Below are 24290 nucleotides of genomic sequence, written 5' to 3'. Positions count from 1 at the left end.
GTTGACAAAGATAAAAGAGGAGGTCCCATGGCCTCTTGGTTTGTTTGAGTTCTGACATTCTGGGTATTTATTTTTTCTAGTAGGAAAGATAAATTGCAGCTCATGTTTGAGATTTCACATTGTGAAGTTGCACATGTGTAATTGCTCCAATGTATCGGGCTCCGCCCGTGCAGTTCTTCAAGGGGATGGCACTGGTGGGCCCCCACTGTATGTTAGCCCTCGCTGTGCAGATGCACACGCAGCTTAGAAGTCAAATGGCTCCCAGGGTGGGTGGTGGAGACGAAGTGCAAGCTGGTGGCTGCTGCCAACAAGTCAGGTGGCACCATGGGCCTCCCTTGTACCAGCACAGTGAAACAAGTTCAGTATTTTCTTTTTGTGCTAACCCATCTTCCTTTGGGTGCTTAATTGGATTCAGGATTATTATTGACATTGCCGGTGTTCATTCAGCTTCCTAGCACTATTACATAGTTTACACAGATTTAGGATTTAAACAACCCTTCAGCTGAAACGAGTACATAATCCCTATTTGTTTTAGCTTGGGTTCTCCGGTAGCCAACCTTGAGAAGAGGACTCAAGTGTGAGTGGTTCATTTGGGAGGTGATCCTGGGAAGCGCTGTTAGCACGTGAGGAGGGGAGTGAGATGGGACACAGGCAGCCAATGCCACATACTTTTTTTTTTTTTTTTTTTTAAATTTTTTTATTTATTTATGATAGTCACAGAGAGAGAGGGAGGCAGAGACACAGGCAGAGGGAGAAGCAGGCTCCATGCACCCGGAACCTGATGTGGGATTCGATCCCGGGTCTCCAGGATCGCGCCCTGGGCCAAAGGCCGGCGCCAAACCGCTGCGCCACCCAGGGATCCCCGCCACATACTTTATTAAGCCAGTTAGTATTGGGGGCAGCCGGAGCTTACCCAGCTCACCCTGAGGGAGGTCCAAGACACAGTGTAGAGCGTGCCTCAGGGCTGTCCCACCAGAGGGGAGGCAGCTGGGGTATTTATAAACCTGCTTCTTCAGGCTCCGTGGGAGTGAAGGGGGCATTAATCTCCCAGCTGTTTCACCTGCCTGGGACAAGAGTTCTGGTGGCGTGAGAAAGTGTCAGGCAAGATATCTTAGCCCTGGCACTTGGCAATCGAACAGGTAAGTGGGTGTCAGGGAGGCAGGCACAACAGTGTCTAGTTCGTGTTACATGTGTAGAAATGGAGGCACAGAGATGTTAGGACACGTGACCAAACACACACAGCTCATCATCAGCAGAACTGGGACTGCAAACCCAACAGTCTCACCTGAGCATGTACTCTGAACCACCACACACTTCTGCCGTCAGCTGAGAAATTTATCTGTTCTGTCTTAGCAGAGCTGGGATGTGACACCCAGGCAGCCACAAGAGAACTTTGCTGATCTTCTGTACACACTACTCCTAAAAAGTGGACCAGCTGGTGTTCAAGTGGCTCTCAGGTTCCATGTGAAGAACAAATGAGCCCTTTTCTACTCTGTAGCCTTGAGGTAAGAAGATGACCTTTGCAAGCCTTAGCTTCCTCATCTTACAGCTCCCCAGTGGGATTGTTGGCGGGAAGGGTGAGATCCCACATGGTGAGCATTTCGTATGTATCTGTCGCCTTGTAAATGGCAAGAATCACTGGCTTCCTGTTATTTTTGAATGCGAGGTGTATATCTTGGGATTGGGATTCCAGGTTTTTTAATGATTCAGGTCTGTTTGGTTTTGTTTTCTTCTGTGTTAACTGTGGTTTACTCGGTTTGAAATGGGAACTGAAAGCACTGATAAATTAATCGAAAAGCTGCCTGGCTTTCTGTACATTGTTCTTTCTCTCATGCCCTCTTACTCTTCCTCAGCCCTTTACACCCCCAGAGACATACAAAGGCAGAAGATGTGCAGTCTGGCTCCCATGCCTGCCCTGAGCTTGCCTGTTTTGTCACAGTCTCACTCTGGCCCCTGTCTAACAGCTTAGACTCACAGACGAGCTGAGCACCTTGGGCAGTGGTGTGTCTTTCAGAGGAAGTTAGAGTTGGAGAGCCCCGAGCCCCATTTTGGATGAGCAAGTGTGAGAGATGAAGGGTGGATTCGGTTCATTGCTGACAGTTTTTGATCTACTCATTGGGAAGGCCGGGTCACACTGCTGTGCTGCTGTGTCTGTCTACCCCATGCCCCTGGCCTCCTGGTTTGTTGCACTGGCCTGCAGGTGTTTATGGCTGGCATCTGATTCAATTGGTTGGTACCTGGGCTACAGAGATCATTAAAGAGTTCAATCTTTACCTGGAGTGATTTTTCTAAAATGCTTTCTACCACCCTGAAGACTCAGCTTCTGGGGGTGCAGCCCTGCTTTGCCTTTCCTTCTTTGCTCCATATCCTCCTGAAGAAGCAACCCACATTCTCACTGAAGGCAACAGTGTTGCAGCCCAGCTGTACCTCTGCACCTTTCCACATGCTGTTCCCTGCGGCTGGTGGGATCCTTGCCTTTACCAACATAGATTCCCACGCAGCCTTGCCTGTCTGCCTCCTTCCTGCTCCCTGGGTTCTTGGTGTTCTCTGAGGCCTCTGCCATGGCATAGAGCAAACTAGACCTCTCTGCTCTAAGCACCAGACTTGGGGGCAGTCACGTGAGCCAGCTGCAGTCCCCGGCTGGAGGCCTACAGGTAGCAGGTGCTCCGAAAGTGACTTTTGAGTTGAACTGAAAACCCTTCTGGAATGTCCCTACATGAAAATTGTGTTTTTTCTCCTTACCTCTGCAGAATACAGGAGGTGGGACTCTGGCAATGAAGCCATCCCCCAGCTGTGGGGCAGTCGGCTCCATCCCTACACAGCTTCCTATCACCCTGCAGGATGTCCTGTAACCTGAGTTTTGCTTTAAGTTTTGTAAGTAATGCAAGCTTTGGCCCACAAATAACCAAGGGTGCTTTCTCATTTCAAGGAAAATCCCACCCAAAATAAAGATACCAAGCGCTGGGTGGTGACTCATTTACTTTTTTGTTCATTTTGGTGTGCTTCAAGAAAAGGAGTTATGGAAAGTATAGGTTATGTTCATGTCATTGTTCATGTATGGAATCTGCTGGCCTGATTTCAGGACCTTCTACCAAAAGGACAGTAAAAACCAAAGCAGTGGAGGGGGCACCTGGGTGGCTCAGGAGGTTAAGCGTCTGACTCCTGGTTTGGGCTCGGGTCATGATCTCGGGGTCCTGGGATCAAGCCCCACATCAGGCTTCATGCACAGCAGGGAGTCTGCTGGAGATTCTCTCTCCTTTTCCATCTCCCTCTACTCCTTCTCTCTCTCTCTCAAATAAATTAATATATTTTAAAAAACCTCAAAGCACTGGAGAAGCACCTAATCTTCCTTACAGAAAAGTTTTAAATAATTTATGTAGCTCCTCTGGCCTTGGGGAGGTGAGGCTGAATTCTAGCCTCACCCCTCGGTTGCGGGCAGTGCTTAGTGTACTGCTCCTGCAGAACAGAGAATGGAGGGGGGTGGAGGGAAGGGCCAGCATTTAAAGTTGTTAAATTCAGGGTAACAACATCAATGATAAATCAGCCTCTGGAGAGCAGGTCCCCTCTGCTATGGTGACCTCCCCAGCACACTCTTCCTCTCTCCTCATTAAACAGCCCCGAAAGGCAGTGGAGCTGCCCTGGGTGGTGTGAAAAGTGAAAAGCCCGCTACATGATTTGGTTCAGTCCCATTTGTACCCTGGCGTGACCTTGCTAAGCTTTTGTTTCCTCATCTCTAAAAATGAGGATAATGGGACCCCCCCCCAAGGCATTAAGGGGATTTAAGGGGATTCAATGCATAAAATTGCTCCATAAACCATCAAGAACCACACACCCCATGAGGGATTATGGGGGCTTTCAGTTGCTTCTATTAAAAACACAGTATGCATTTAACACATACTCTTGGATCTGACAGAGGGAGCAGGCTATGACTTCTGGTTTCTAAAAGAAGCCTCCAAGTCTGGCCAGTAAGGGAGAGTCTCCAAAGTGGACACTGTCCCTAGAGGTCAGGTGAGGGGTGCTCCTGCCCTGGCCTGTAGACAGACGGGGGGAGCAAGGCGAGCCTGGGGTGTCCCTGGATGGTGAGGGCTCCATCTATTGGTAAGACAGCCCATTCTGTTGGCGAGAGTGGAGTAGCAGAAGACGCGTCCAACTCTTAAAGGTTCTGATGCCTCCATTTCAATTAGCACAGCCTTTCAAGTGTCCCCTTGCTCACGCTCTCAACTGCTGTGAGATTCCTCTTTTGCCTGGTGATGTTTCCTGCCTGGGGTGGGGGCTGACCTCTCTCTTGAGATGGAAGATTCTCAGGATATACTCAGAAAACACTCTAGTGCAGACATCTCTATGAGCCTTATTTTATGATGCCATCTCAGTCCTCACCTCGTTAACAAGGGCTCTCTTACTCTGAATTTCTGAGCTACCCATTTCCTTGCACAGAGTATCATGGAGTCAGGGACTCCTAACACAGATCCTTAACTCCAAGGTGACCTTTCTTTTAGTTGACACAATTAACCCAATTCTTGATGCCCTAAAGTAAAAACTGTACAAGAAATGATGCCCCATAGGAAAAAAGAGGTGCTTCCTGGGGTCTTCTATTTAAATTAATTTTCAAAACTAATGTAGGCATTTTTATCTTGCAAGAGGTCAATCTTTCTCCTTTCTGCCCTTTGCTAACTGTACAAGGACATTCCTTCCTTGCAGGTGTTATGGTCACATGGTCTAGATCAAAAGTCAGATTCAAGGTTCTAATCTCCACTTGGCACTAACATGCTGTTCTGGTCACATCTCTCAGAATGACCTTTAATCTAAGAAAGAGCAGAAAATAAATAATTCAAGGGCTTGAACCAAATGGTGAACTAAAAATGAAAAAGCAAGTCACACTCACTAGATATTGAAACTTGAGGCAGCTTTATGAAGCAACGTAGTTGTAATTGTTTAACTCCTAGGGGATCACTTTAAAACCCCTTTCTCATTCATGTTACACTCTCTGCTCTCTAACCACTTTTCATTATTGTTTCGGTATAAAAAAAATCACATGAATACGAATTGAGCTTAAAGATACTTTTTCTTTAAATAATTAAAATGTTCTTCAGAGAGAATACATGTGTTAGTATATAGCAATTAAAGCAGAACACTATTGGTTGCTTTTGGTTTTGTTTTGGTTTTTTTTGCTCTTGGCTTTTAGGAATACAAACACTTGGCTCTTTTTATTGTTGATAGTCCGTGGGGGACAGTTTGAATGAAATAGAAAATTTGGGATTACCAAGATTTTTGGAGTTGGAGAAATTTTGTTTTTCTTGAAACAAACTTGAAAACAGAGGGATTTCCCAAGATTAACATCAGATCAGAAATAAAGATTCTTTTGCTTGAATAAAATCAAAATACTAACCTCAAAAATGAAACCAATTCTACTGAGCAGAGATTTTTATGATCAGAAATCTTGAACTAATCTGTCCTATTGGTTGAAAAGGACTGGAGCAAGACTGGTATGATGTGTAAGCTTACCAGTGAGGAACTCATGATGAAATAATGAGTAATGTCAAACCTGGTCTCTACTTTATAGGGTGGACACACCAGTAATGAGTATACCTCACTGTCGATGAAGTTACTGATCCCGAGACTTTTGAGTAGGACCTGAAAGTGTGTACAGTTTTGTCAAACCATCTGTTTTCATGTACCACTTTGTAGGGTGTGGGGGAAGGGGATGAGTGGAGAGCAATCAAGAAGGGAAACGATATGTGGTCCTGGAATGAACAGGAAGCTGAGTTACCCGGGAACTCACCATGTCTCATCCCCACTGGCTTCATTCCCCAACCAGGAAAGTGAAGCTGATGTCAGTTAACTAATATTTATTCAAGACCCTCTACATGGCAGGGCTTTTGGGTGACAATGCTTTAAAAAGTAGTCTCAACAGAATGTAAATTCTCCATACTAGGACACAACCACTTAGAATGGTAGTTTTTTTATTTCTGAGGTTGGCTATTTATCATTTTATACTCACCTAGAAAGTGCTGATCTAATGGGTTGTGACAAGAGTACATGGATGAAGTGGCAGTGAGTAGGAGCTGCTTGGTGTTTTCATTGGCTCTCCTCTAGATCACTGAAGAAGACAAATGAGCACCACCTCCATATACTAAATATATACACAATACATTCATCAGGTTGTTTTTCACATATGAATGACAGCTCTAATTCTACATGGGTTAAGCCAGTGAAATGCTTCCTCCATTTGCCATGATTTCAGGATGGACATTCTGCATATGCAGGCTTTAAATGTAAACTCTCACCTCCTTTTGCAGAGCTATTACCTTCAGAAGTTGTGGGAGAGGAGGACAGGACTAGACTGGCATCCTTGAAAGGCCGTAGGAGCATTAGCAGACACCTGTTCCAAATGAACTTGAGTCTTGGTATTCCAGAGATGGCATTCAAAGTGAATCCATTTGGAGTGAATACATTAAAAGTTAATTACTTCCTCCAGGAAGTAAGAAATGGTGGGCATGAGCAAACAACTGAGAAAAGATCTGGGTTGACTCCAAGCTCCCCTATGTATCAGCCGTGAAACCCTCTACAAGTCAGTTTTTATATCATGGCCTCTGTTCTTGAATTTTCAAAATATGAACAATATCTACATAAATGTACCAACCTTGTGTCGGTTATGAGGCTCAAAGGAGTGACTATATGAACAAGTCTACAGTAAACTAGCGAGCACTTCACTTATGAATATGTAAAACAGCCAATTAGACTAAGTCCAGTTCTTTTGTCGGAGTCCTAATCGAGTGACTTACACATTGAAGGGGATCACCTTTCTGATCATTAGGGTCACCTCTTTCTTTCCATTTGGCCAAGTGTTGAGTTTCTCGGGTTGACCTCTGTTCTGGTTCACCTTCTTAATTTCCTTTTTTTTTAAAAAAAAAATATTTTATTTATTTATTTATGAGAGACACAGAGAGAGAGAGGGAGGTAGAGACATAGGCAGAGGGAAAAGCAGGCTCCAGGAAGGGAGCCCGACTTGGGACTGGATCCCAGGTCTCCAGGATCAGGCCCTGGGCTGAAGGCGGCGCTAAACCTCTGAGTCAGCCAGGCTGCTCCACCTTCTTAATTTCAAAAGGCCAGCACACTCACTATACCTTCAACACAGAATGATGCTTTCACTGGAGGCATGGAGGTGCCCACTTTAATGCGGAAGTTTAAAAACCAAAACAAGGCAAAAGTGAGGCAATGCCTAGCTGGCCACACCCACATCTCCATGCAAAAATTTAGTCTGAGCTGTCTCAACAAAGGGTGAGCCTCCTCTCCCACATGTTGCACCTACTAGGTCCTTGCTGGTGAATCCCGGCTCCTATTAGAGGCTCCATATGTGTCAACGTCCCTCCTTGTCATTGACCTTAGATTTTAAATTAAAAGCTGCATCCTTCCAAAGCAGCAAAGCGTATGTTTGTTTTTGGAGAAAATGAGCCCTTGAGCTCTGAGAGCAAGCACCGTATCTGAGCTTCCCTTCAAAAGAATCTGGCAGAAGAGCGTCCGGGGAACAGCACTCTGGCGCTTACTATCGCAGGAAGGAAGGGAAGGCCCTTGCTGCCTCAGGAGCCTGGTCTCTGTGGGCTGGTTGGCGCTGTGGCCACATAGCTCGGTGCTGACATCAGCACCCGCCTGGCTCCCCCCACGGGCTCCCTCAAGGGAGCTTCTTCCACTGGTTCAGGGTCCCTGTCAATATGGCATGTGAGCTGGTGTCCCCTGAGGGGCAGGCTCTGCTGGGACAGGGGACAGGATGGCCTCTGTGGCTACTCTGCTCCCCAGAAACCTTTGTCAGTTCCAAGCACACCACCAGGGCGCATTCCTTCCAGCCTCTCTCCTCAGCAACACCCAGCCCTCACCCCGCCCCCGTCAACCAGGCTCAAACCAGGAGAAAACAAACAAGGCTTTGATTCCTTTGTGAGAAAATCAAAGAGCTGCTGAAACTTACTAAAAGGAGAAAGAGACAGAGAGAAAGAGAGAAAGGAAGGGAGAGAGGGACAGAGAGACCACTCTCTACCACCTACTGTTTACTACTTTCAACAAACAGACCCAATCAGAAAGAAATCTGGGTTTAGCTTTATGAACTGCCTGGAAATATTGGGTAGCTCTTTTGGCTGTGGCTGCCCAGTGAATGAGGTCTCTGAAATGAACCTTTTAGAGTCAACCTTCTAAAATTAAAAAAAAAAAAAAAAATCCTTGCAACCCTCTTGTCCTGGAAAAAAAAGATGCCTTGCCAAATTCAAATTTTCCTTGGCCAAAGTAACTATTAGCAATTCAGCCCTTCAGTGAGGTTATAAAGAAAATATTTCCCCTTGATTTCAGAGAAAACACCTTTCACGTGACCACCAAATATGTTACTTATTTGAAAGATTACAAAATAAACTTGTCTTTTCCTTTTTTTCCTTACTCCCAAACCGTGTTGCTTCAGGAATTCTGCACCATCAGAAGCCAGAAGGGCAGTTACCCTTTTGGTAGAAGGGGGACAGGGTGGTAGTCTCAGGGGGCTTCCAGATGTGGGTCTGTTGTGCTTACTGTGCTCTAACTTGTCACACAGTTGTGGTCACTATGGAAGCTCATCCAGCTGCACAGCTGTGATGTCTGCACTCTTCTGAACATACACTCAGTGAAAAGCATACTTCCCAAACAAAGCAGAAGAAAGACCCTATCAGAAGACAGCACAGACACCTTTCTGTTTGCGTACACTGCCTGCCAGGGGATGCGCTTTCGGGAAACGCTCCCCCGCTGTGTCACACACCCAGCACCAAATCAGGCGGGGAATTGGACCCTCAGAAGGCAAATTCTATCCCAGAACAGAACCATCCTGCCAGTTCCCATCAGTGGCTCCCTCAAACACTTGCAAGCCTGGGTTGCAGCCAGAGAGGCAGGTGCATGAGGTGAGGGCTGCTTTCAGGACCCCGGGTGCCACAGGGAACGGTGGAGGGCAGGGACAATGCTGTTGTTTAGAAGTCCAGAGAGAACTTCATCCAAGGGAACTCCAATAGGGTGTACTGTCCTACGAGGTTATTGGGGCTTTTTGTATCTGAAGAGAACAAAAAAGGCAAAGTGGGGACTTACCAATTTGGTCTTCGGGGATCAGCGACTCAATGGGGGGGTCCAGCTCCGAGCTCTGAGACAAATAGTTCTTCACCTGCGTCATGAACTGCCGGATGGTCTGCAGCATGTCCGTGCTGGACACGTGGCACTCCTTGTTCTCCTGCAGAAAGCTCACATAGTCCTGCACCAGGCAGCCGAAGTACGTGCACTTGTCCCGAGACAGCTCGGCGATCCTGCGGACCATGCGCTTCTCGGGGGTCAGGAAAGAGCTGAACACCCCGCTCATCTTGCGCAGCTGCGACTTGACCAGCTTGGGCAGCACGAAGGAGCCGTTCCTCTTCTTCTTGGACTTGATCGGGGGGGCCAGGGTCTCCTGGTCGCTCTCCTCCTCGCAGTCCTCCAGGCTGCTGTTGGTGTCCGCCTCGTAGCCGAACAGGGGCATGCTGCGGTCGAACTCCAGCGAGTCGGAGGAGGAAGTGGAAAGGCTCATGTCGCTCAGCCTCTGGCCGCCTCCATGCCACGGGGGCCGTGATTCAGGGCCCGCGGCCCTTGTGCAATCCCCCAGGGCCTCGGCAGGCGGGGCCCTACCTGGCCGGCCAGCTGTGCCGGGCCCCGGCTCGGGCTCGGGCTCCTGGGGCTCCTGGGGCTCCTGGGGCTCCTGGGGCTCCTGGGGCTCCTGGGGCTCAGGGCGCTCCTGGCCCGGGCGAGGCCGGCCTCCGGTCAAGGTCTTCGCGCTGCCTTCCGCGTCCAGGAAAAAAGCCTGCTTCTTCAGCCGGGGTGGAGGGATGGGGGCTGGTTTCGTTCCAAGCAGAGCTACGTTCCCATGTTTGTTATGGTTGACTGTTTCTGGCATGCTCGCCGGGGTTTCAGCCCTGGACAGCTGAGGGCTTGTGTGCAGACTATTAATAGCGGGTGGCGGGGGCCTGGGTGGGGGGGACCGCGGCCTCTCGGTGCCATTCGCGTTGGGAGTCCTTGTGCAGGGCCGCTTCGGGCCCCCACTGAGGTCCTGGCTGTGCACTTTCAAGAAAAGAGGATTAATAAAACACAGGGCTCCGTTGGTCTGGCTGCACTCCAGCTCCGAAGGCGTCCTGGTTTTTATAGAATGCACTCCATTTATAAGGCAAAGCTGACGCGAGGCAGGACAGACACCGTCTGAGGAGGGAGGCCTATGGGGAGGTGGAGGGTTTGGGGGTTTGTTGTCAGCTGGAGAGCTCCAAAAATCTGAAAGTCATTATCAGTGAACACAAGAATGTAAATACAGTACTCTCAGGGCCATTCCTTCACAAATTAAAAAAAGCACACTTGCATGACAACACATGTCTTTGGAGGGGGAGGCGCCACGCTTGGGTGTTGTCTTTGTGTGTGTGTGTTTCCTTTTTCTTTTTCTTTTTTTTTTTTTCTTTGACTGCACTCCCTTACTGGAAAGGGTGGAAATGCTGCCAGGCCCAGCTGTGGGCTCACAGGAAGGTTCCAGGGGCTTTTCACCTTCAAAGCCCTGGAGAAAAGGCTTGGCCAACAGACAAAGCCAGCCCAGGCTTTGCACAGGTGAGGAAAGAAAGGACTAGAATCGTTACTGGAGAAGCCTGGAAAAGGCCGTGCGGCTCCCCGACTCGCTGTACAAAATCTGAGCCTCCTTGCAAAGCAAACCATCCTTTCCAATCCACTTTTCCTGGAGATGCGCTCCACAGAGGACCTGGCAAGTTCCCCCTTTAGTGGGCAGGACCGGCAGCTGGGCCTGGGGGATGTTACACAATCTGCTTAGGGTTTTACACATTCAGCATTAAAACCCCAAAAGGAGGAAAAATACACTGATGGAACCCATCAGCAGAAAAAAAGGACAGCCAACCTATGCAAACGCTAAGTGCAAGTTCAACCATTTATCTTAGTGGTTAGCTGCCCACACTCCCTAAATTCTAGGCCTCCTGACTTTGGCTACATGCACTCAACACTCTTTGGAGCAGGGCACATGGCTTACCGCAGCAATGCCCTATGTCACCTACATATGGGACTCGGGTTTCCACACAAATCGTGGGAGACAGTGATGGTGGTAAATGTCTCTGTTGTGATTTCCATTTGGAACAGCTCTATTCTCTTTCTCTACAGCTCTGCCTTGTTGTGTTTGCCTAGAATGTGTTTCTTTCCTATGGGCCCAGAATGGCTGACCATGGGGGACAGTGGGGAGGCTAGCATTGGGAGACCTTGTCCTGTCCTCTCTGTGTTGTAAATATGCCTGGTATTGTCATCATGTCAGCTGCTTCCTCTTGCCCTTCCTTTCCTTCTCTCTGGCTCTGTGCCATCCAACACCCAAGAGCCACTGAGTGCTTGAAATCCAGCGATTGTGACAGAGGCGTTCGATTTTAAATTTCACTTCGTGTCAATCAATTAAATTTTAAAACAGATGTGCAATTTGATTACTGACTAACTTTTAAGTAGTTTTGGAACTAGGGTTGGTGAATGTAGTTTTCAACCGTAAATTTAGTGAAATCTTAAATACAGACCATGTGTTTCTGATGAAAATTTAATGCCTGTTGAGACAGGCCCTGTGAGGATAATTATGTACTGGATTCAAACACTTAGTATGACAAAAAAGAATGTAAAATATCTCAGGAATGTTTTTATAATGTTGCTTTTATTGCATTAATACTTAAAAAATATGGTTTCTATGTTGAAATATTTCAGCCGTATTACATTCAATAAAATAAATCATAAAAATTAATTTCACTTGTCTTTTTAATTTTCTTTAGTGGGGCTACTAGAAAATTTGAAATCACACGTTGCCTTGCCTTATGTGCATTTCTATCCCCCAGTATATATCTTGGTGGAATGGCTCCCACCACCTGTGGATCCTTCTTAGGCTTTCTACTGCCACCACTACTAGACTTTATATGCTCAGTACATTTAGCTCCCATGTAAGTGTTTCTCCCATATGGACCATAGACCTGGGTAGTGGGGGAAGGGAGGGACGGACACTATTAACCTCTGAGCCCTTGATGGGGAGCCTGCCACATGGCAGATCCTCCAGAAACATTGGTCGGAAGGACAAATAAATGAAGTTCAGCATTTTCAAAAGGGCTGCCTCTTCATAAAATGAATAATGTGTACACTGACAATTACAAACTGAGTTTATATTAATTAGACCTCATTTGCTTTTGGTCCGTGGCCACCAGAACAAGGCATTTTTGCGTTTATCTTTGCAGGACACAAGCACTGACCATGATACTCCGGTGCTTCAGCCCTGGCATAAAGTAGGCACTGCACGCTGACCACAGAACCAGGTGTTATGTGGATCGAGGTCACCTGGTGCAGGTCCTCAAGAGGCCTGAGACTTAGTGATTATAGTCACTTAAATTCGGGAAACGTCTTAAGCTCTCTCCTAAGGCATCTGAAACTCCATTCATTGCAAGAGATGGCGTAACTTTTCAGAAGGGACATTTATCCTATCATGGTATTTTTACCAGGAATCGGTTTCCCAATCCCACTACCTAACTGCCTGTCAGACAGGCCTCAGACACATGTGGAAACTTTCTTGCAGCAATCTAAGTTTGAGAAGGGAGTCTGAATCTACCTCCAGGCTTCTCACAGGTCCTAGGAGGTCTCGTACTTGCATTTCAGAATCTCACATTTCCATTCAAATACTATGCCCTGATTGTTAATCTTTTGGAAGACTGAAGCCCTAAAAATCTTAAGAGAATTGCTCCTTCCAATCTAGAGGGAAAGCTTTTTTGTTTGTTTGCTTGCTTGTTTGTTTGTTTGTTTTCAAAAGTTAAACCCACAAAAATTCCACATGGCAATGGGATAAGGAAGTGAAATTGGGTGAACTGTATGTCCTGATCCATTGTCAGTCACTGTCCAGAAACACAATATTCTGTTTAGAGGTGTTGGCAAAGGGGCCGGAGGGGGTAGCGAGTGCCCAGTTGGCCAGAGCAAGGATGCATGGCAGGATAAAGGATGTGGCCCAGAACACCAGGACTGAAATTGAACAGCAAGAGAGGAAGTGAGGCAGATGTTCTGCTAGATGCCTGCACGGTCAGATTCCTTAAAGCACAGAAGTGCTGTCAATGCCCATGTGTTCTTCCAGAACAAAACTCGCACGTGAGGTGTACTGTGTGCTTTCCCTTTCTGCCAAGCACTGCTTTTCCCCAGTAAGACACCACAGGAAGGAAAGACACGACCCATGACAAAGTTTATGTTCCATTAGGACTTGGACATTTAGGGTAGGTGGAGATGCTGGGGAGATGTGGGGGTTACCCGGGCAAACAAGGTGCTTTCCTCTGAGTGTCATCAATGTTTGGCTTAGAAAAAAGACTCTGGACAGGTGTGAATCAGGGAGCTCATGGGCCTGCAGGCCAAGCTTCCCAATGGAGATGGGGATGATTTTTCAATGGAACAATGTATCACCAGCCAGCCTGACACGGACTATGCCCCATAGATTCATTTCAAGAAAGACCTGGGCGGGGGGGCACCCACTTACTTAGTCCCAGCTGGGCTAGTTCTTCAAGCTGAGCCTCAGTCTTGGCTGTTGAAATGGCATAAGGCAACTTCAAGGTAAACGGCAGAACGTCCCTGATTTTTCAAAAAAGAGAATATTTGTAATTATGTGTCTTGTTTCTATCTTTGGTTTGCATTTCCACCCTAGGCATGTTTTAGCTTAAACTGAAATGTCCCAAGGAGACACTACATCATGCCTGACCGAACCTGTCTTTACTGGGGACAAGACCACAGGGCTGCTATTCTTGCCTGTGGTAACACACTCGGGACAGCCTGAGAGACAGGCTGACTGGTTTTGGTGTCTGTAGCGAGAACCAGTTTCCCTCCTGGGTAGCTATACTGTATCTAAGCACTAATATCAGAATCCCTCTGTTGGTGGATATACATGTAAAACATTGTGTACTAATTTGCTACATGTTCTGAAAACTGGGCCCCAACTCACTGAGTAGGAATGTGTAATCCAAAACTAAGGTTTATGACCTCACTTCCTTACACGTGGCAGCTTCTCAACCATTATCTGTAGGTTTTACTTTGACATCTTCCAGCTAGAGCCCATGCCCTGTGCTTTGTGTGCTAAAGGCAAAGCTTGCTCTTGTTTTCAGATAATGCTTCCCTATCTGTAACATGCACGCGAATCCCTGGGAGTCTTGTTTTACTGCACGCTCTGATTCAGGAGGCTGGGTGAGGCTGGAGACTAGGCATTTCTGCCATACTCCCAGGCAATGTTCCTACGGCCACCCCTGCACCGTGCTCTGAGTAGGGAGGCAAATGGAAAGACTTTATGCAACAACCCTGCCCCCAAGCAGCATGGCACCGTGTGTAGACCAACAAACACACACACTCAACATCGCAGACCAATAGGCCCAACAGGAAGGAGCTGAGCTGAGCTGGCACCAGGGTCTCTCCATGGCCAGGGCATAGTGTCACCACTACTAAATGCATGGACCATGATCTCCTGCTTTCTCCTAAAGGGCAAAAGCAGACCTAAAGAAATTCTGTTTATTTTCATATACAGGGGATAAGCATTGATGTTTCACCCCCTAGATGTTTCACCCCCCTAGCCCACCCCTGTGGGCTTTCACAACACCTTGCCTCGTACAGACAGGGAGAAAGCGTGTTTTGAATAAATGAATGAATGAATATGAAATAACAATGGTGACTTATCAAAAAAAATTTTTTTTCAGTGGTGGTATTGGTCTTACCCAAAAAGAACTCAGGGGTGCCTGGGTGGCTCAGTTGGTTAAGCGGTTGACTCTTGGTTTAGGCTCAGGTCATAATCTCAGGGTCCTGGGATCGAGTCCTGCATCAGGCTCTGCACTCAGCAGGGAGTCTGCTTGAGGATTTTCTCTCTCCCTCTCCCGCTGCCCCTCCCCCTGCTCATGCTCTCTCTCTCAAATAAATAAGCAAATCCTTAAAATAGTTCATTCATTCACTCAACAAATGTTTATGGTCATCTATGATGTGCCAGACACTGTCCCAGGTGCTGAGAACAATCAGACAAAAGACCCTGCCTGCATGGAGTTTCACTCCAGTGGACACCAAATGACAATGAACAAACACACAATTTGTGGAATACATGAGAACGGGATGTGTGCCACAGATTTTTAAAAATGTGCAAAAGGGGAATAACAAAGAGTATTCAAGAGTGAGACTTGGCCAGAGAAGGCCCCATGAACCTGACTGAAGATCTAAAAGGGGCCAGGGAGTACACTGTGAAAGAAAGAACTTTCTAGGCAGAGGGAGCAGCAGGTGCAAAGGACCTGGGGTGGGAGAGAGTCTGGCAGGTATGAAGAACAGCAAGTAGGACATCATGGCTGAGGTGGAGTAAGTGAGGGACAATACCTGGAGCTTCCACCTGTATTTTGTCTACACAAGATGCTGTGAAAATTTCCATTGAAGAGAATGACTATCCCAAATAACTCGTTGTTTACAGTAAGATTAGGCAACATTCTAAATTGAATCAGATTAAATCTGGATGACTGGAGAATTTTGGAACCCCTGAAGCTATTGACAATGAATAACAAATTAGTAAGGTCAATGAAAAGAGCAAAACATGAATAAAATGTAATTTGTCGCATAGGCTCTAATATACTGCTCACATAAATACTAGATGTTGGCAGTCAAGAGGCTGTTCTTTCCTGAGGTGTCAAGCCTGGGTCACCCCTTGTTTCCAGGGACCCTTTCCTCTGGCTTCAGATGTTGTGAGCACCTCCTTCTTGGCCACTTGCATCTGTTCTGGATGAAGCAGGCAGAGCCTCAGGGAATGGCAGTGATTGTAATAGCTGCTGCCTGACCCGGGAGAGGCAATGACTCAGATTATAATCTTAAAGGAAGATTAATGGGAAGTAGAAGTTTGTAACGCCAAAGCATCACATAAATATATGTTTCTATGGCTGTACAAACTTAATTAAAATCTTTCTTTAGACAATTTGGGGGAAAGCCACATATGACAAAACCAACCTATGTTTATTTTCAACTTTTACCTTGTCTAATGCAGTACCTAAAGCCTAAACATCACATGGCTAGTTTTGATTTTTCTTAATGGCACATATGACAGGAAACCACACCTGTATTTCACTAATGAGTGGTTTTAGGCTTTGATCTACTGGAAAATTAGATGTTATACATGAGTCCTCTTCCACTGTAGCAGCTACGGGTATAACATAGCATCTTCTCTCTCTCTCTCTCTCTCTCTCTCTCCTCTCTTCCTCCCTCTCTCTATCTCTCTCTCTCTCACACACACACACACACACACACACACACATGCAATCACTTCCCTGTCATCTGTATCCTGTTAAAGAAAGGGGCCCTGGGAATCCCTGGGTGGCTCAGTGGTTTAGCGCCTGCCTTTGGCCCAGGCACGATGCTGGAGCCCCGGGATCCAGTCCCACATTGGGCTCCCCGCATGGAGCCTGCTTCTCCCTCTGCCTGTGTCTTTGCCTCTCTCTCTCTCTCTCTCTCTCTCTCTCTATGTCTATCATAAATAAATAAATAAATCTTAAAAAAAGAAAAAAAAAAGAAAGGGGCCCTGATTCTAGAACCTGTGTAACAGACAAAATAAAGCCAGGTTAGGTATAAATGTTTCACTCAAGAGTTTTAATACACATATTATCTACTTCTTAAACTTTTCTCTGTATGTCAGGGAAGAACACTGACTTTATTGAGTACCTACTAAGGCACAAGCACTGTAACTCTTGTAGGACCACACGGGCCCCTGGGAAGAAGCTTGATGTCCTCCATTTCATGGATGAGGAGCACAGGATATACGACAGATGGGGAGGTCCCCACACTCACTCACAGAGCTAACGTGGAAATAAGGGGGGGCCAGGAACCCAGGTGTATTGGACCCCAAGGTCCATGGAGGGGTGCTGTATGATGGCAAAATGTGGGCTCTGGCAACAAGGTAGGCCTGGGTTTATTTTTTTTTAAGATGTTATTTATTTACCTATGAGAGACAGAGAGAGAGAGAGAGAGAGAGAGAGAGAGAGAGAGGCAGAGACACAGGCAGAGGGAGAAGCAGGCTCCATGTAGAGAGCCTGATGTGGGACTCGATCCTCAGACCCAGGATCATGCCCTGAGCAGAAGGCAGACGCTTAACCACTGAGCCACCCAGGCATCCCGACAGGCCTGGGTATAAATCTATTATCTGCCACCTACTTATTGAATGATTGCAGCCAAGTGCCTCACTCTCTGAGCCATGGTGTATTCATGATCCTAATTTCAGGGCTGCCATGAGGATCAGAAATAATGTATGTATAGTGCCTGGCATATATATAGAAAACCCCTGAAATGATAATCATACTTAACCACTGATAATTAAGAAATGTGTTTTCCTTTAGCCGCCCTTTGCTAATCAAAGTATAATTGTAGGACCAGCAACATTGGCTTAATTCCCTGGGAGACCGTTGGAAACTCAGACTTTCAGGCACTTCCCCAGACCCCCTGAATCAGAATCCGCATTCCAACAAGATTCCAGGTAATGCTAGCATGCATAAAAGTTTGCAAGGCAGTGCTCTCCACAACACTGATGATGCCGAACTGACAGGGAGCTACCTGGCATTGGTGGCCAAGGTTTGCATCTCATTTGTGTCCTCATCCCCTACTCTTCATGTATCTTCCTGATGTGTCAAACCACATGCTGACTGACTCATGAACTCCCTAGCTAGTGCACCTGTGCATATGCATTCTGGGGATATCACTGGGGCTGACAACACAACCACTTTCTCCATGTGAATATATTTATGTACCAATAACGAAGGACAACATTTTAAGAATATTGTGGTGAGACTGGGTCAAATCAAGTACTGATTACTGAGAACACTGATTTAGGTAAATGAGTAACCGAAAGCATTAGAGGAGAAGCAAAACATTAAGAACCTTTGGATTTGGGGAAAAACAAACAGGAAAATGAATCTCAGGTCGCTCTGATAACAAAATGTCAATGTGCAATGTGTCCATAAGCACCTTATATTGGTATCATGTTTTGTAGTTTAGAGAAGGCTTCTGTGTGCTTTATCTCCTTCAACCACCAAATATCCCCAGACAGCAGGTATGCCAGTCTATTATGAATACTGAGGGGAGAGATAGTATCTTTTGTGTGCTGATGCCAAATACTGTTTGATAAATGTAATAATCTTTCACAACAACAGGACAATCAACAAGCCAATGCTTAAGAGTAAGCATCGGCCAACTTCACCTCTGACCAATAGGTTAGTGTTGAAATTCACTTTCCAAACTGGTTGGCCTCAAATCAGACCAGGTGTGGATCCCTAGGGACGGTGGGGGCCTCTGCCCTAGCCTCTTCTTTCCTTTGGGCAGCAGATATTCATCCTCACACAGGCGAAGGGCTCTTGCCCACGAGGTTCAACTCTAGATGAAGCCCCTTGGTTTCTTCCTCCAGGTAATCAGTGCTGGAGGCCCCCACTGGAAGTGCTTCTCCACCTTCAGGCCACTGGCTTCACCAGACAGGTGACTTCTGGGGTGACAGCTCATTGCCTGCCCCTGGGAGGGTCTAACCCAACACGTACAACAAACGTATAACTCAGTCTTTGAGAACTAACTTGACCCTTAAATTAACAAGAAGGAAAGGAAACCCAAATAAGCTTGACCGCTTCAGATTAGGATGGCTATGAGACAAGATCTTTGGAAACAACCTGGTAACGCATGCCTGTCTGGGCTCTATTGGCTCCAACAGGCACATAGAGAAGCCAAGGAGGCCAACTGAGCTCTGCGGCCCTACATGGATGCAATGTCAGGTTCTGCAGATGAAGAGTATGGATTCTGAATCACCAAAAGAACACTCCATTTGAAAAACTATTATGGCTAGAAAAGAAAGAAAAGGGGGGAGCCTTCAACAAGTCACAGCCTCCCCATCGCTTCCTAACATAGTGATTTGGGGCTGAACTACTTGTAGCCTAACACAGTTGCTTTAGTTACAAAAAGGGCATGAGCACCGCAAGTGGGCCTGTATGACAGTGATGCAACACTTGTGGGCTGGGTTAAGGAGCCCACATTTCTAGCATGAACTCCATCCCTCAGAGAGTTTTCAGAAACATTACTGGTGATCTTTAAATGTTACAGGCTTACATCATGAGTCCCTTTCTGTGTGTGCATGTATGTGTCTATGCATGTTTTTTTCCCCTGCTTGATGGGTCTAGGTGAAAAGAGCCATGGGAACAGCTTGAGGACACAGGCATATTAATTTGGAGGGGCCAGGGTAATTATTTTGATCTGAAGCCTGGCAGAGGGGACTTGGTGACTATTTTATTCCAGTAGCCAATCCTTTCAGAGTCATCTCATAGGGGGCAGGCATCCCAGACTCCTCTGCCCTACTTCAATCAAGAAGCCCCGGGGCCGTTCATTTTGTACGCACCAAGGAGGTGCTTGAACTTGTAAGAGGTGATGAGGTCTTACCTGCTGATGCAGTAAAAAGCAATGAGCCGGAATAAATCTGCAAAACTGATTCCCGAGCCTTCCAGGGAAAAGGCTGCAAAAGAGAGATTTCGGAAACCATCTGAGTAACCCAGAGCATTATTCTGGGAAAGGGAAGGCCCTCTGGTGTTGTCTGCCATCTGCGCAGGACCATCTCTGTGCTCTCAAATCAACTACTGTTGTGGCTTATCAGAACCAGATGTGAGGAGGATGAGTGTCACTCAGAAAGCAGGCCAGTAAAGAAAGCGTGGCCTTGAAGTTCAGCTCCTGACTCATTGGGAGCACATGCTCTGGTGCTCGGTAAACAGATCAGCATGGGCTCAAATTGCACAACTATCTTTTTCTTTAAAAAATTCAAACACAAATTTGGGCAGGGGATGAGGGGCCAGTCAGGCTGGCATGAGAGGCCATGAACATACAACAGGGCTGGGGAAAAAGCCCTCACTGCCCTTGACCCTTCTTGGGTGGACCTACTGAGTCACATTCTTCTTTTACAAAACAGGCCACCTCTGGTTAAGACACGAGGCAAAAGGAGTACAAATCTTGGAGGAAGACACAAAGTTCCAGGAAATTAGCTTTTGTTTAAGTTCAGTACGAAAGATTCTAAAACCCATTTACTTAGAGTGTCCCCACCCACCACTGCTGCCACCACCAAGTGCACAAGCTTCCCAGTGACCATGTTCTGGCAAGATGGGGAGCCATCTTGCACATCTTTCAAGCGGCAGGACACTGAACAGTTTGACTTTAAATAATTATGAATTGCCAACCACTCCTCACATCACGTCAGCCAAAATGCCACTCAGCCGCTTTTCCAAAAACATTTCAAATATCCTCTGCTTTGTGAAGATTTCCTCTGTTCTGCAATCAATTTTAAGTTGCTTGTTATTTGCTTAGGTTGTATTATTTTGTTTATTTAGTATCTCTGTAGCACCCCTAAACACACCTGTGCCTCTTCACATACACCATGACAGACCGACAGAAATAGAAACATACACGTGCACAATTAATTAATTAAGTAGGAGGAAACTGATGTAGGGTAGGTGAACCTCTCTGAGCCTTCTTTTTCTCATATGTACAATGGACAAGAATAGGACTTTCCCCTCTCTCCCAGATGGTAGGAGTAGGAACTGAAATTTTAAAAAATGGAGTAACTGTATGTAAGTGATGAATGGCTGAATTCTGCTCCAGAAATCAACACTGATCTCTATGTTAACTAAGTCAAATTTACGTTAAAAAAATTTTAAAGTAAACAAGCAAAGAAACATGAAGATCTTGGCATTAGGTATGCTGGCCGCTCCTGGGATATTGTTTCTTTTAGGTGTTACTGTCTCAGCTGGCAGACCAAAGAAAGAGATATGTGTGTATACTAACCTGTGTAAACACATCTGACTATAAATATTCCCTATATGTAACCTTCCTTATCCATACTAAGAGAGACATGAGTTCTCGCTCATGTCTCCAACACTAATCCTTACCACAAGGATCATTCTAGTTTCCTGCTCTTACTGCTCTGTAACCCCCATGTCCAAGGTAAGAAACACGGCTCCCACCACCTGCCATCATTTACTTAACTGGTAAACTCCAGTATACATGTGCAGTGGTTTCAGAATTGTTAACCTGTACCACTGTGGGAAGCAACTTTTATAACTAGAGTACTCATGTGCAGTTCCTTTTGCCTTTAGTCTTGGGGGGGGGGCACTTTTGATTGTCATAATACCATTTATGCCAGTAAAACCTGTTTATTATCTAATAAAATAAATTTTTAAAAATGGAATAATTCATGTGAAAGTAGTCTCTACAAATATGAGCCGGTCTCTGTCACTAAACCATATTATCCATACAGTCTGACAAAATATCTGTGTTTTTCTTATAAGTTCTTCCTTTCTCAATTCAGCTCCATTCACAGAGAAGCCAGAGCCCGGCCAAAAAGAGGCCATCATGGTGGGACCAAGACGTGATGACTAGTTACAGGTGAATGATTTGTTCAGACTAGTTTTTTCAATCACATTAAGTCCCCTGGCTAGGAGTAGGGAATTGATACAAGTCCTGACACAACAGGGAGAAAAAATCTTCAGCCAGGAGGAATCTAAGATAAACACCAAGAAAGCTTTAAAGTACAAATATTAACTGTACTTAATGTAGGGGGGCAGAGAATGGGGGCTTCCAGGCTAATTTATCACGCTAAACTTTGGAAATTAGAAGAGATATAAAAATCAGTTATATCTAGCACTTCTCGGTTAGCGACTTCCAAAAGCCACCTCAGCATTGCCTTCCCTCACTTAAAATTTGATCCATGGTCTTTAGAACAGAGGTTTTACCATCTATCTTGTGATTACTTCCTAATGCAAATAAAACTGATATAAGCCACTCGTGGAGGTTCTCCCGGGATCAGTGACCTTGTGAAGCCCAGAGGAAAAACATCACAAGGCCCAGGTTCACAGCCAAATCTGAGGCTGACGACAAAGAGGTTGGCAGGTTTCACTTCTGTGGGGAACGTCTTCTCTAGGCTCCATGAAGGCAATTTGGCTCAGCGAGACTATGAACTCTGGGTTGGGTGTAATCTCTTATCTGCCCTTAAACTGACCTCAGTACCTTCTATTACTTCAAATGCAGGGCTTGAGGCTTGCTTAGGTGGAAATCAGGAAGCAAGGGAAAATTCTGGTCTCAGTCTTGGTCTCAGAGAGTCAATGAGCTGCCAAACTCACCTCTCCTGGCCTTCACTTCTCAGCTTGCTAACCTGTGATTTCAATGAAGCCTTCCCCTTTGGAGCACAGATTGCCACGGATCCTTTCTTGGAGGCTCGCAATACACCAGCACTGCATGTTCCCTTTTATATTTAAAACATGGCCTCCCAAGTCTTTACATTTTCAGTGAGTGCAGAACAGAGAGAAGACCAATGCCACTACTCTCCCTTCAAAACTTCCACCAGTTGATTTTTTTCAAAGGGCTTCATTCTGCCTCCAGTTAGCTGTGTTTCATACAAGACTGAACAGCAATTGTCTGGAGGCAACATGTCCGCTCAAGGATTATTCACAAAGATGTCCAGGCACATGCTTTAGCATGACATCCCATAAAAAGGCACAGTTGTTGTGGCTTGTCGTGTGGTTAGTCATCAGCAGACCTAGGAACCAAATCCATGCTCTACTTAACTGGGAAGGGGGCAAGAAAGCCAACCTGCCATGTGCTGAGCAGTGGACTACACACTTTGCACACAGGCTTGTGTTCAATAAAACTGTTAACAGCTCCCTGATGTTGCGATCACCCCATTATACTGATAAGAAAACCAAGGCTCCTTGTATAGTCTAGCTGCCCAGTCACTGAATGAATAAATATCAGTGCCAGGACTCAGACTCATATCTGTCTGTCGCAAAGGGCAAGCTACTTTCCACTTCCACTTGCTCAGGAGACCTGAGTTCCTCCCATCAACCAGGACTTCACCATCAGGTGACCACTTACTGTATGTGCTTTCCTTTATGGCAAATTCCTTGAGTGGGGCTCCAAATTCACAAGGCAGACGAAGTGAGAGAACTTTCTTCTGCATTTTGGTGGATTTTCGAACGAGGAAGATCTAGCAGAGGGAGAAAAAACCTCAAGCTTAGGAAGTATCTGGAAGAACATGGGCATATGGGCATATGGTTTCCTGCACACCCAACATCCATGGCAAGAATGTCCTTTATAACTAAACTGCAGGGCTCAACCTGGGACACTTTATTGCCAGTGAAAGGGACTATCAAGAACCAGCTGCCTTCTTTTGATAACTGGCTTCAAAAGAATCCTACTTCCCCTTTGACAGACTCTTCCCCATGAGACTAAGAGCTCCTTTAGTCAGCAGCAGCATTTTCGGTTTGTTGATTGTTTTATAGTTCATGTTACATGTTCTTTAGCCCTTGTCTTTTACGGGCATTACGGTTGATGAAACCCAGATTCTAAACATGGGTAACATGGCTGAACCACAGGAGGTGAATTGGGAGTTCACTGGTTAAGTTGGCTCATGGGTATATTTATGAGAGAAAATTAAATTTGTGGGGCGCCTGGATGGCTCAGTCAGTTGAGTGTCCAACTCTTCATTTTGGTTCAGGTCATGATCTTGGGGTCGTGGGATTGAGCCCTACATCAGGCTCCACGTTTAGTGGAGTCTGCTTCTCTTTGCCCCTCCCCACACACTATCTCTCTCTTTCAAATAAATAAATAAATCTTGAAAAAAAAGAAAGAAAATTTGTTTCCGAGTAAAAAAGCAGGTTTTTAAAATTAAAATCTGACTTGCTAGCTTCTCTTGGAATACAGGATGATATGGCAAGACCAGGTAGGGTAACTATTGCTGGAGATAAAAATGTCTGCCCCACCAGGGAGGTGGGGAGGTATGCTCTGAGGTTTACTGAAGCCAACGCTGGAACTGCAGGTCCATTTTTACCTGAGTCACTCCAATCTGTGATAATCTCCCTCCAGGTTCTAATACTGTCTTCAGACATGTGCTTTATTTATTTATTTATTTTTTTACAAGATTTTATTTATTAATGAGACACACACACACACACACACACACACACACACACAGAGAGAGAGAGAGAGAGACAGAGACAGAGACAGAGACAGAGGCAGAGACACAGGCAGAGGGAGAAGCAGGCTCCATGCAAGGAGCCCAACGCGGTACTCAATCCCAGGTCTCCAGGATCTAGCCCTGGGCTGAAGGTGGCGCTAAACCGCTGAGCCACCTGGGCTGCCCCAGACCTGTGCTTTAAACCAACCCAACCCCCAGCACCAATCTTGGGCCACCAAATCTATCCTGCTGCCTATTTTTATAAATG

The 24290-nt window shown here is 46.1% G+C and overlaps 1 protein-coding gene across 9 annotated transcripts in view; it reads right to left on the bottom strand.

Moving 5' to 3' along the window:
- Window positions 1-24290, bottom strand: part of RIN2 (Ras and Rab interactor 2) — a 229881-nt gene that overhangs the window by 16973 nt on the left and 188618 nt on the right. For 8 of the 9 annotated variants that reach the window (XM_041732125.1, XM_041732119.1, XM_041732126.1 and 5 more), the window contains 4 exons: window positions 22942-23053; window positions 19468-19540; window positions 13538-13629; window positions 9088-10287 (listed from right to left, as the gene is read on the bottom strand). In XM_041732125.1, coding sequence (XP_041588059.1) covers window positions 9088-10287; window positions 13538-13629; window positions 19468-19540; window positions 22942-23053 — 1477 coding nt within the window. The remainder of the gene's footprint in view (window positions 1-9087; window positions 10288-13537; window positions 13630-19467; window positions 19541-22941; window positions 23054-24290) is intronic. The other variant, XM_041732122.1, reaches the window with a different exon arrangement.

Source organism: Vulpes lagopus, chromosome 18 (assembly GCF_018345385.1).
Source record: "Vulpes lagopus strain Blue_001 chromosome 18, ASM1834538v1, whole genome shotgun sequence".
Taxonomy (NCBI): Eukaryota; Metazoa; Chordata; class Mammalia; order Carnivora; family Canidae; genus Vulpes; species Vulpes lagopus.
Note: the sequence above shows the minus strand (reverse complement) of the source record. Positions and strands in the feature narration are given on the sequence as shown.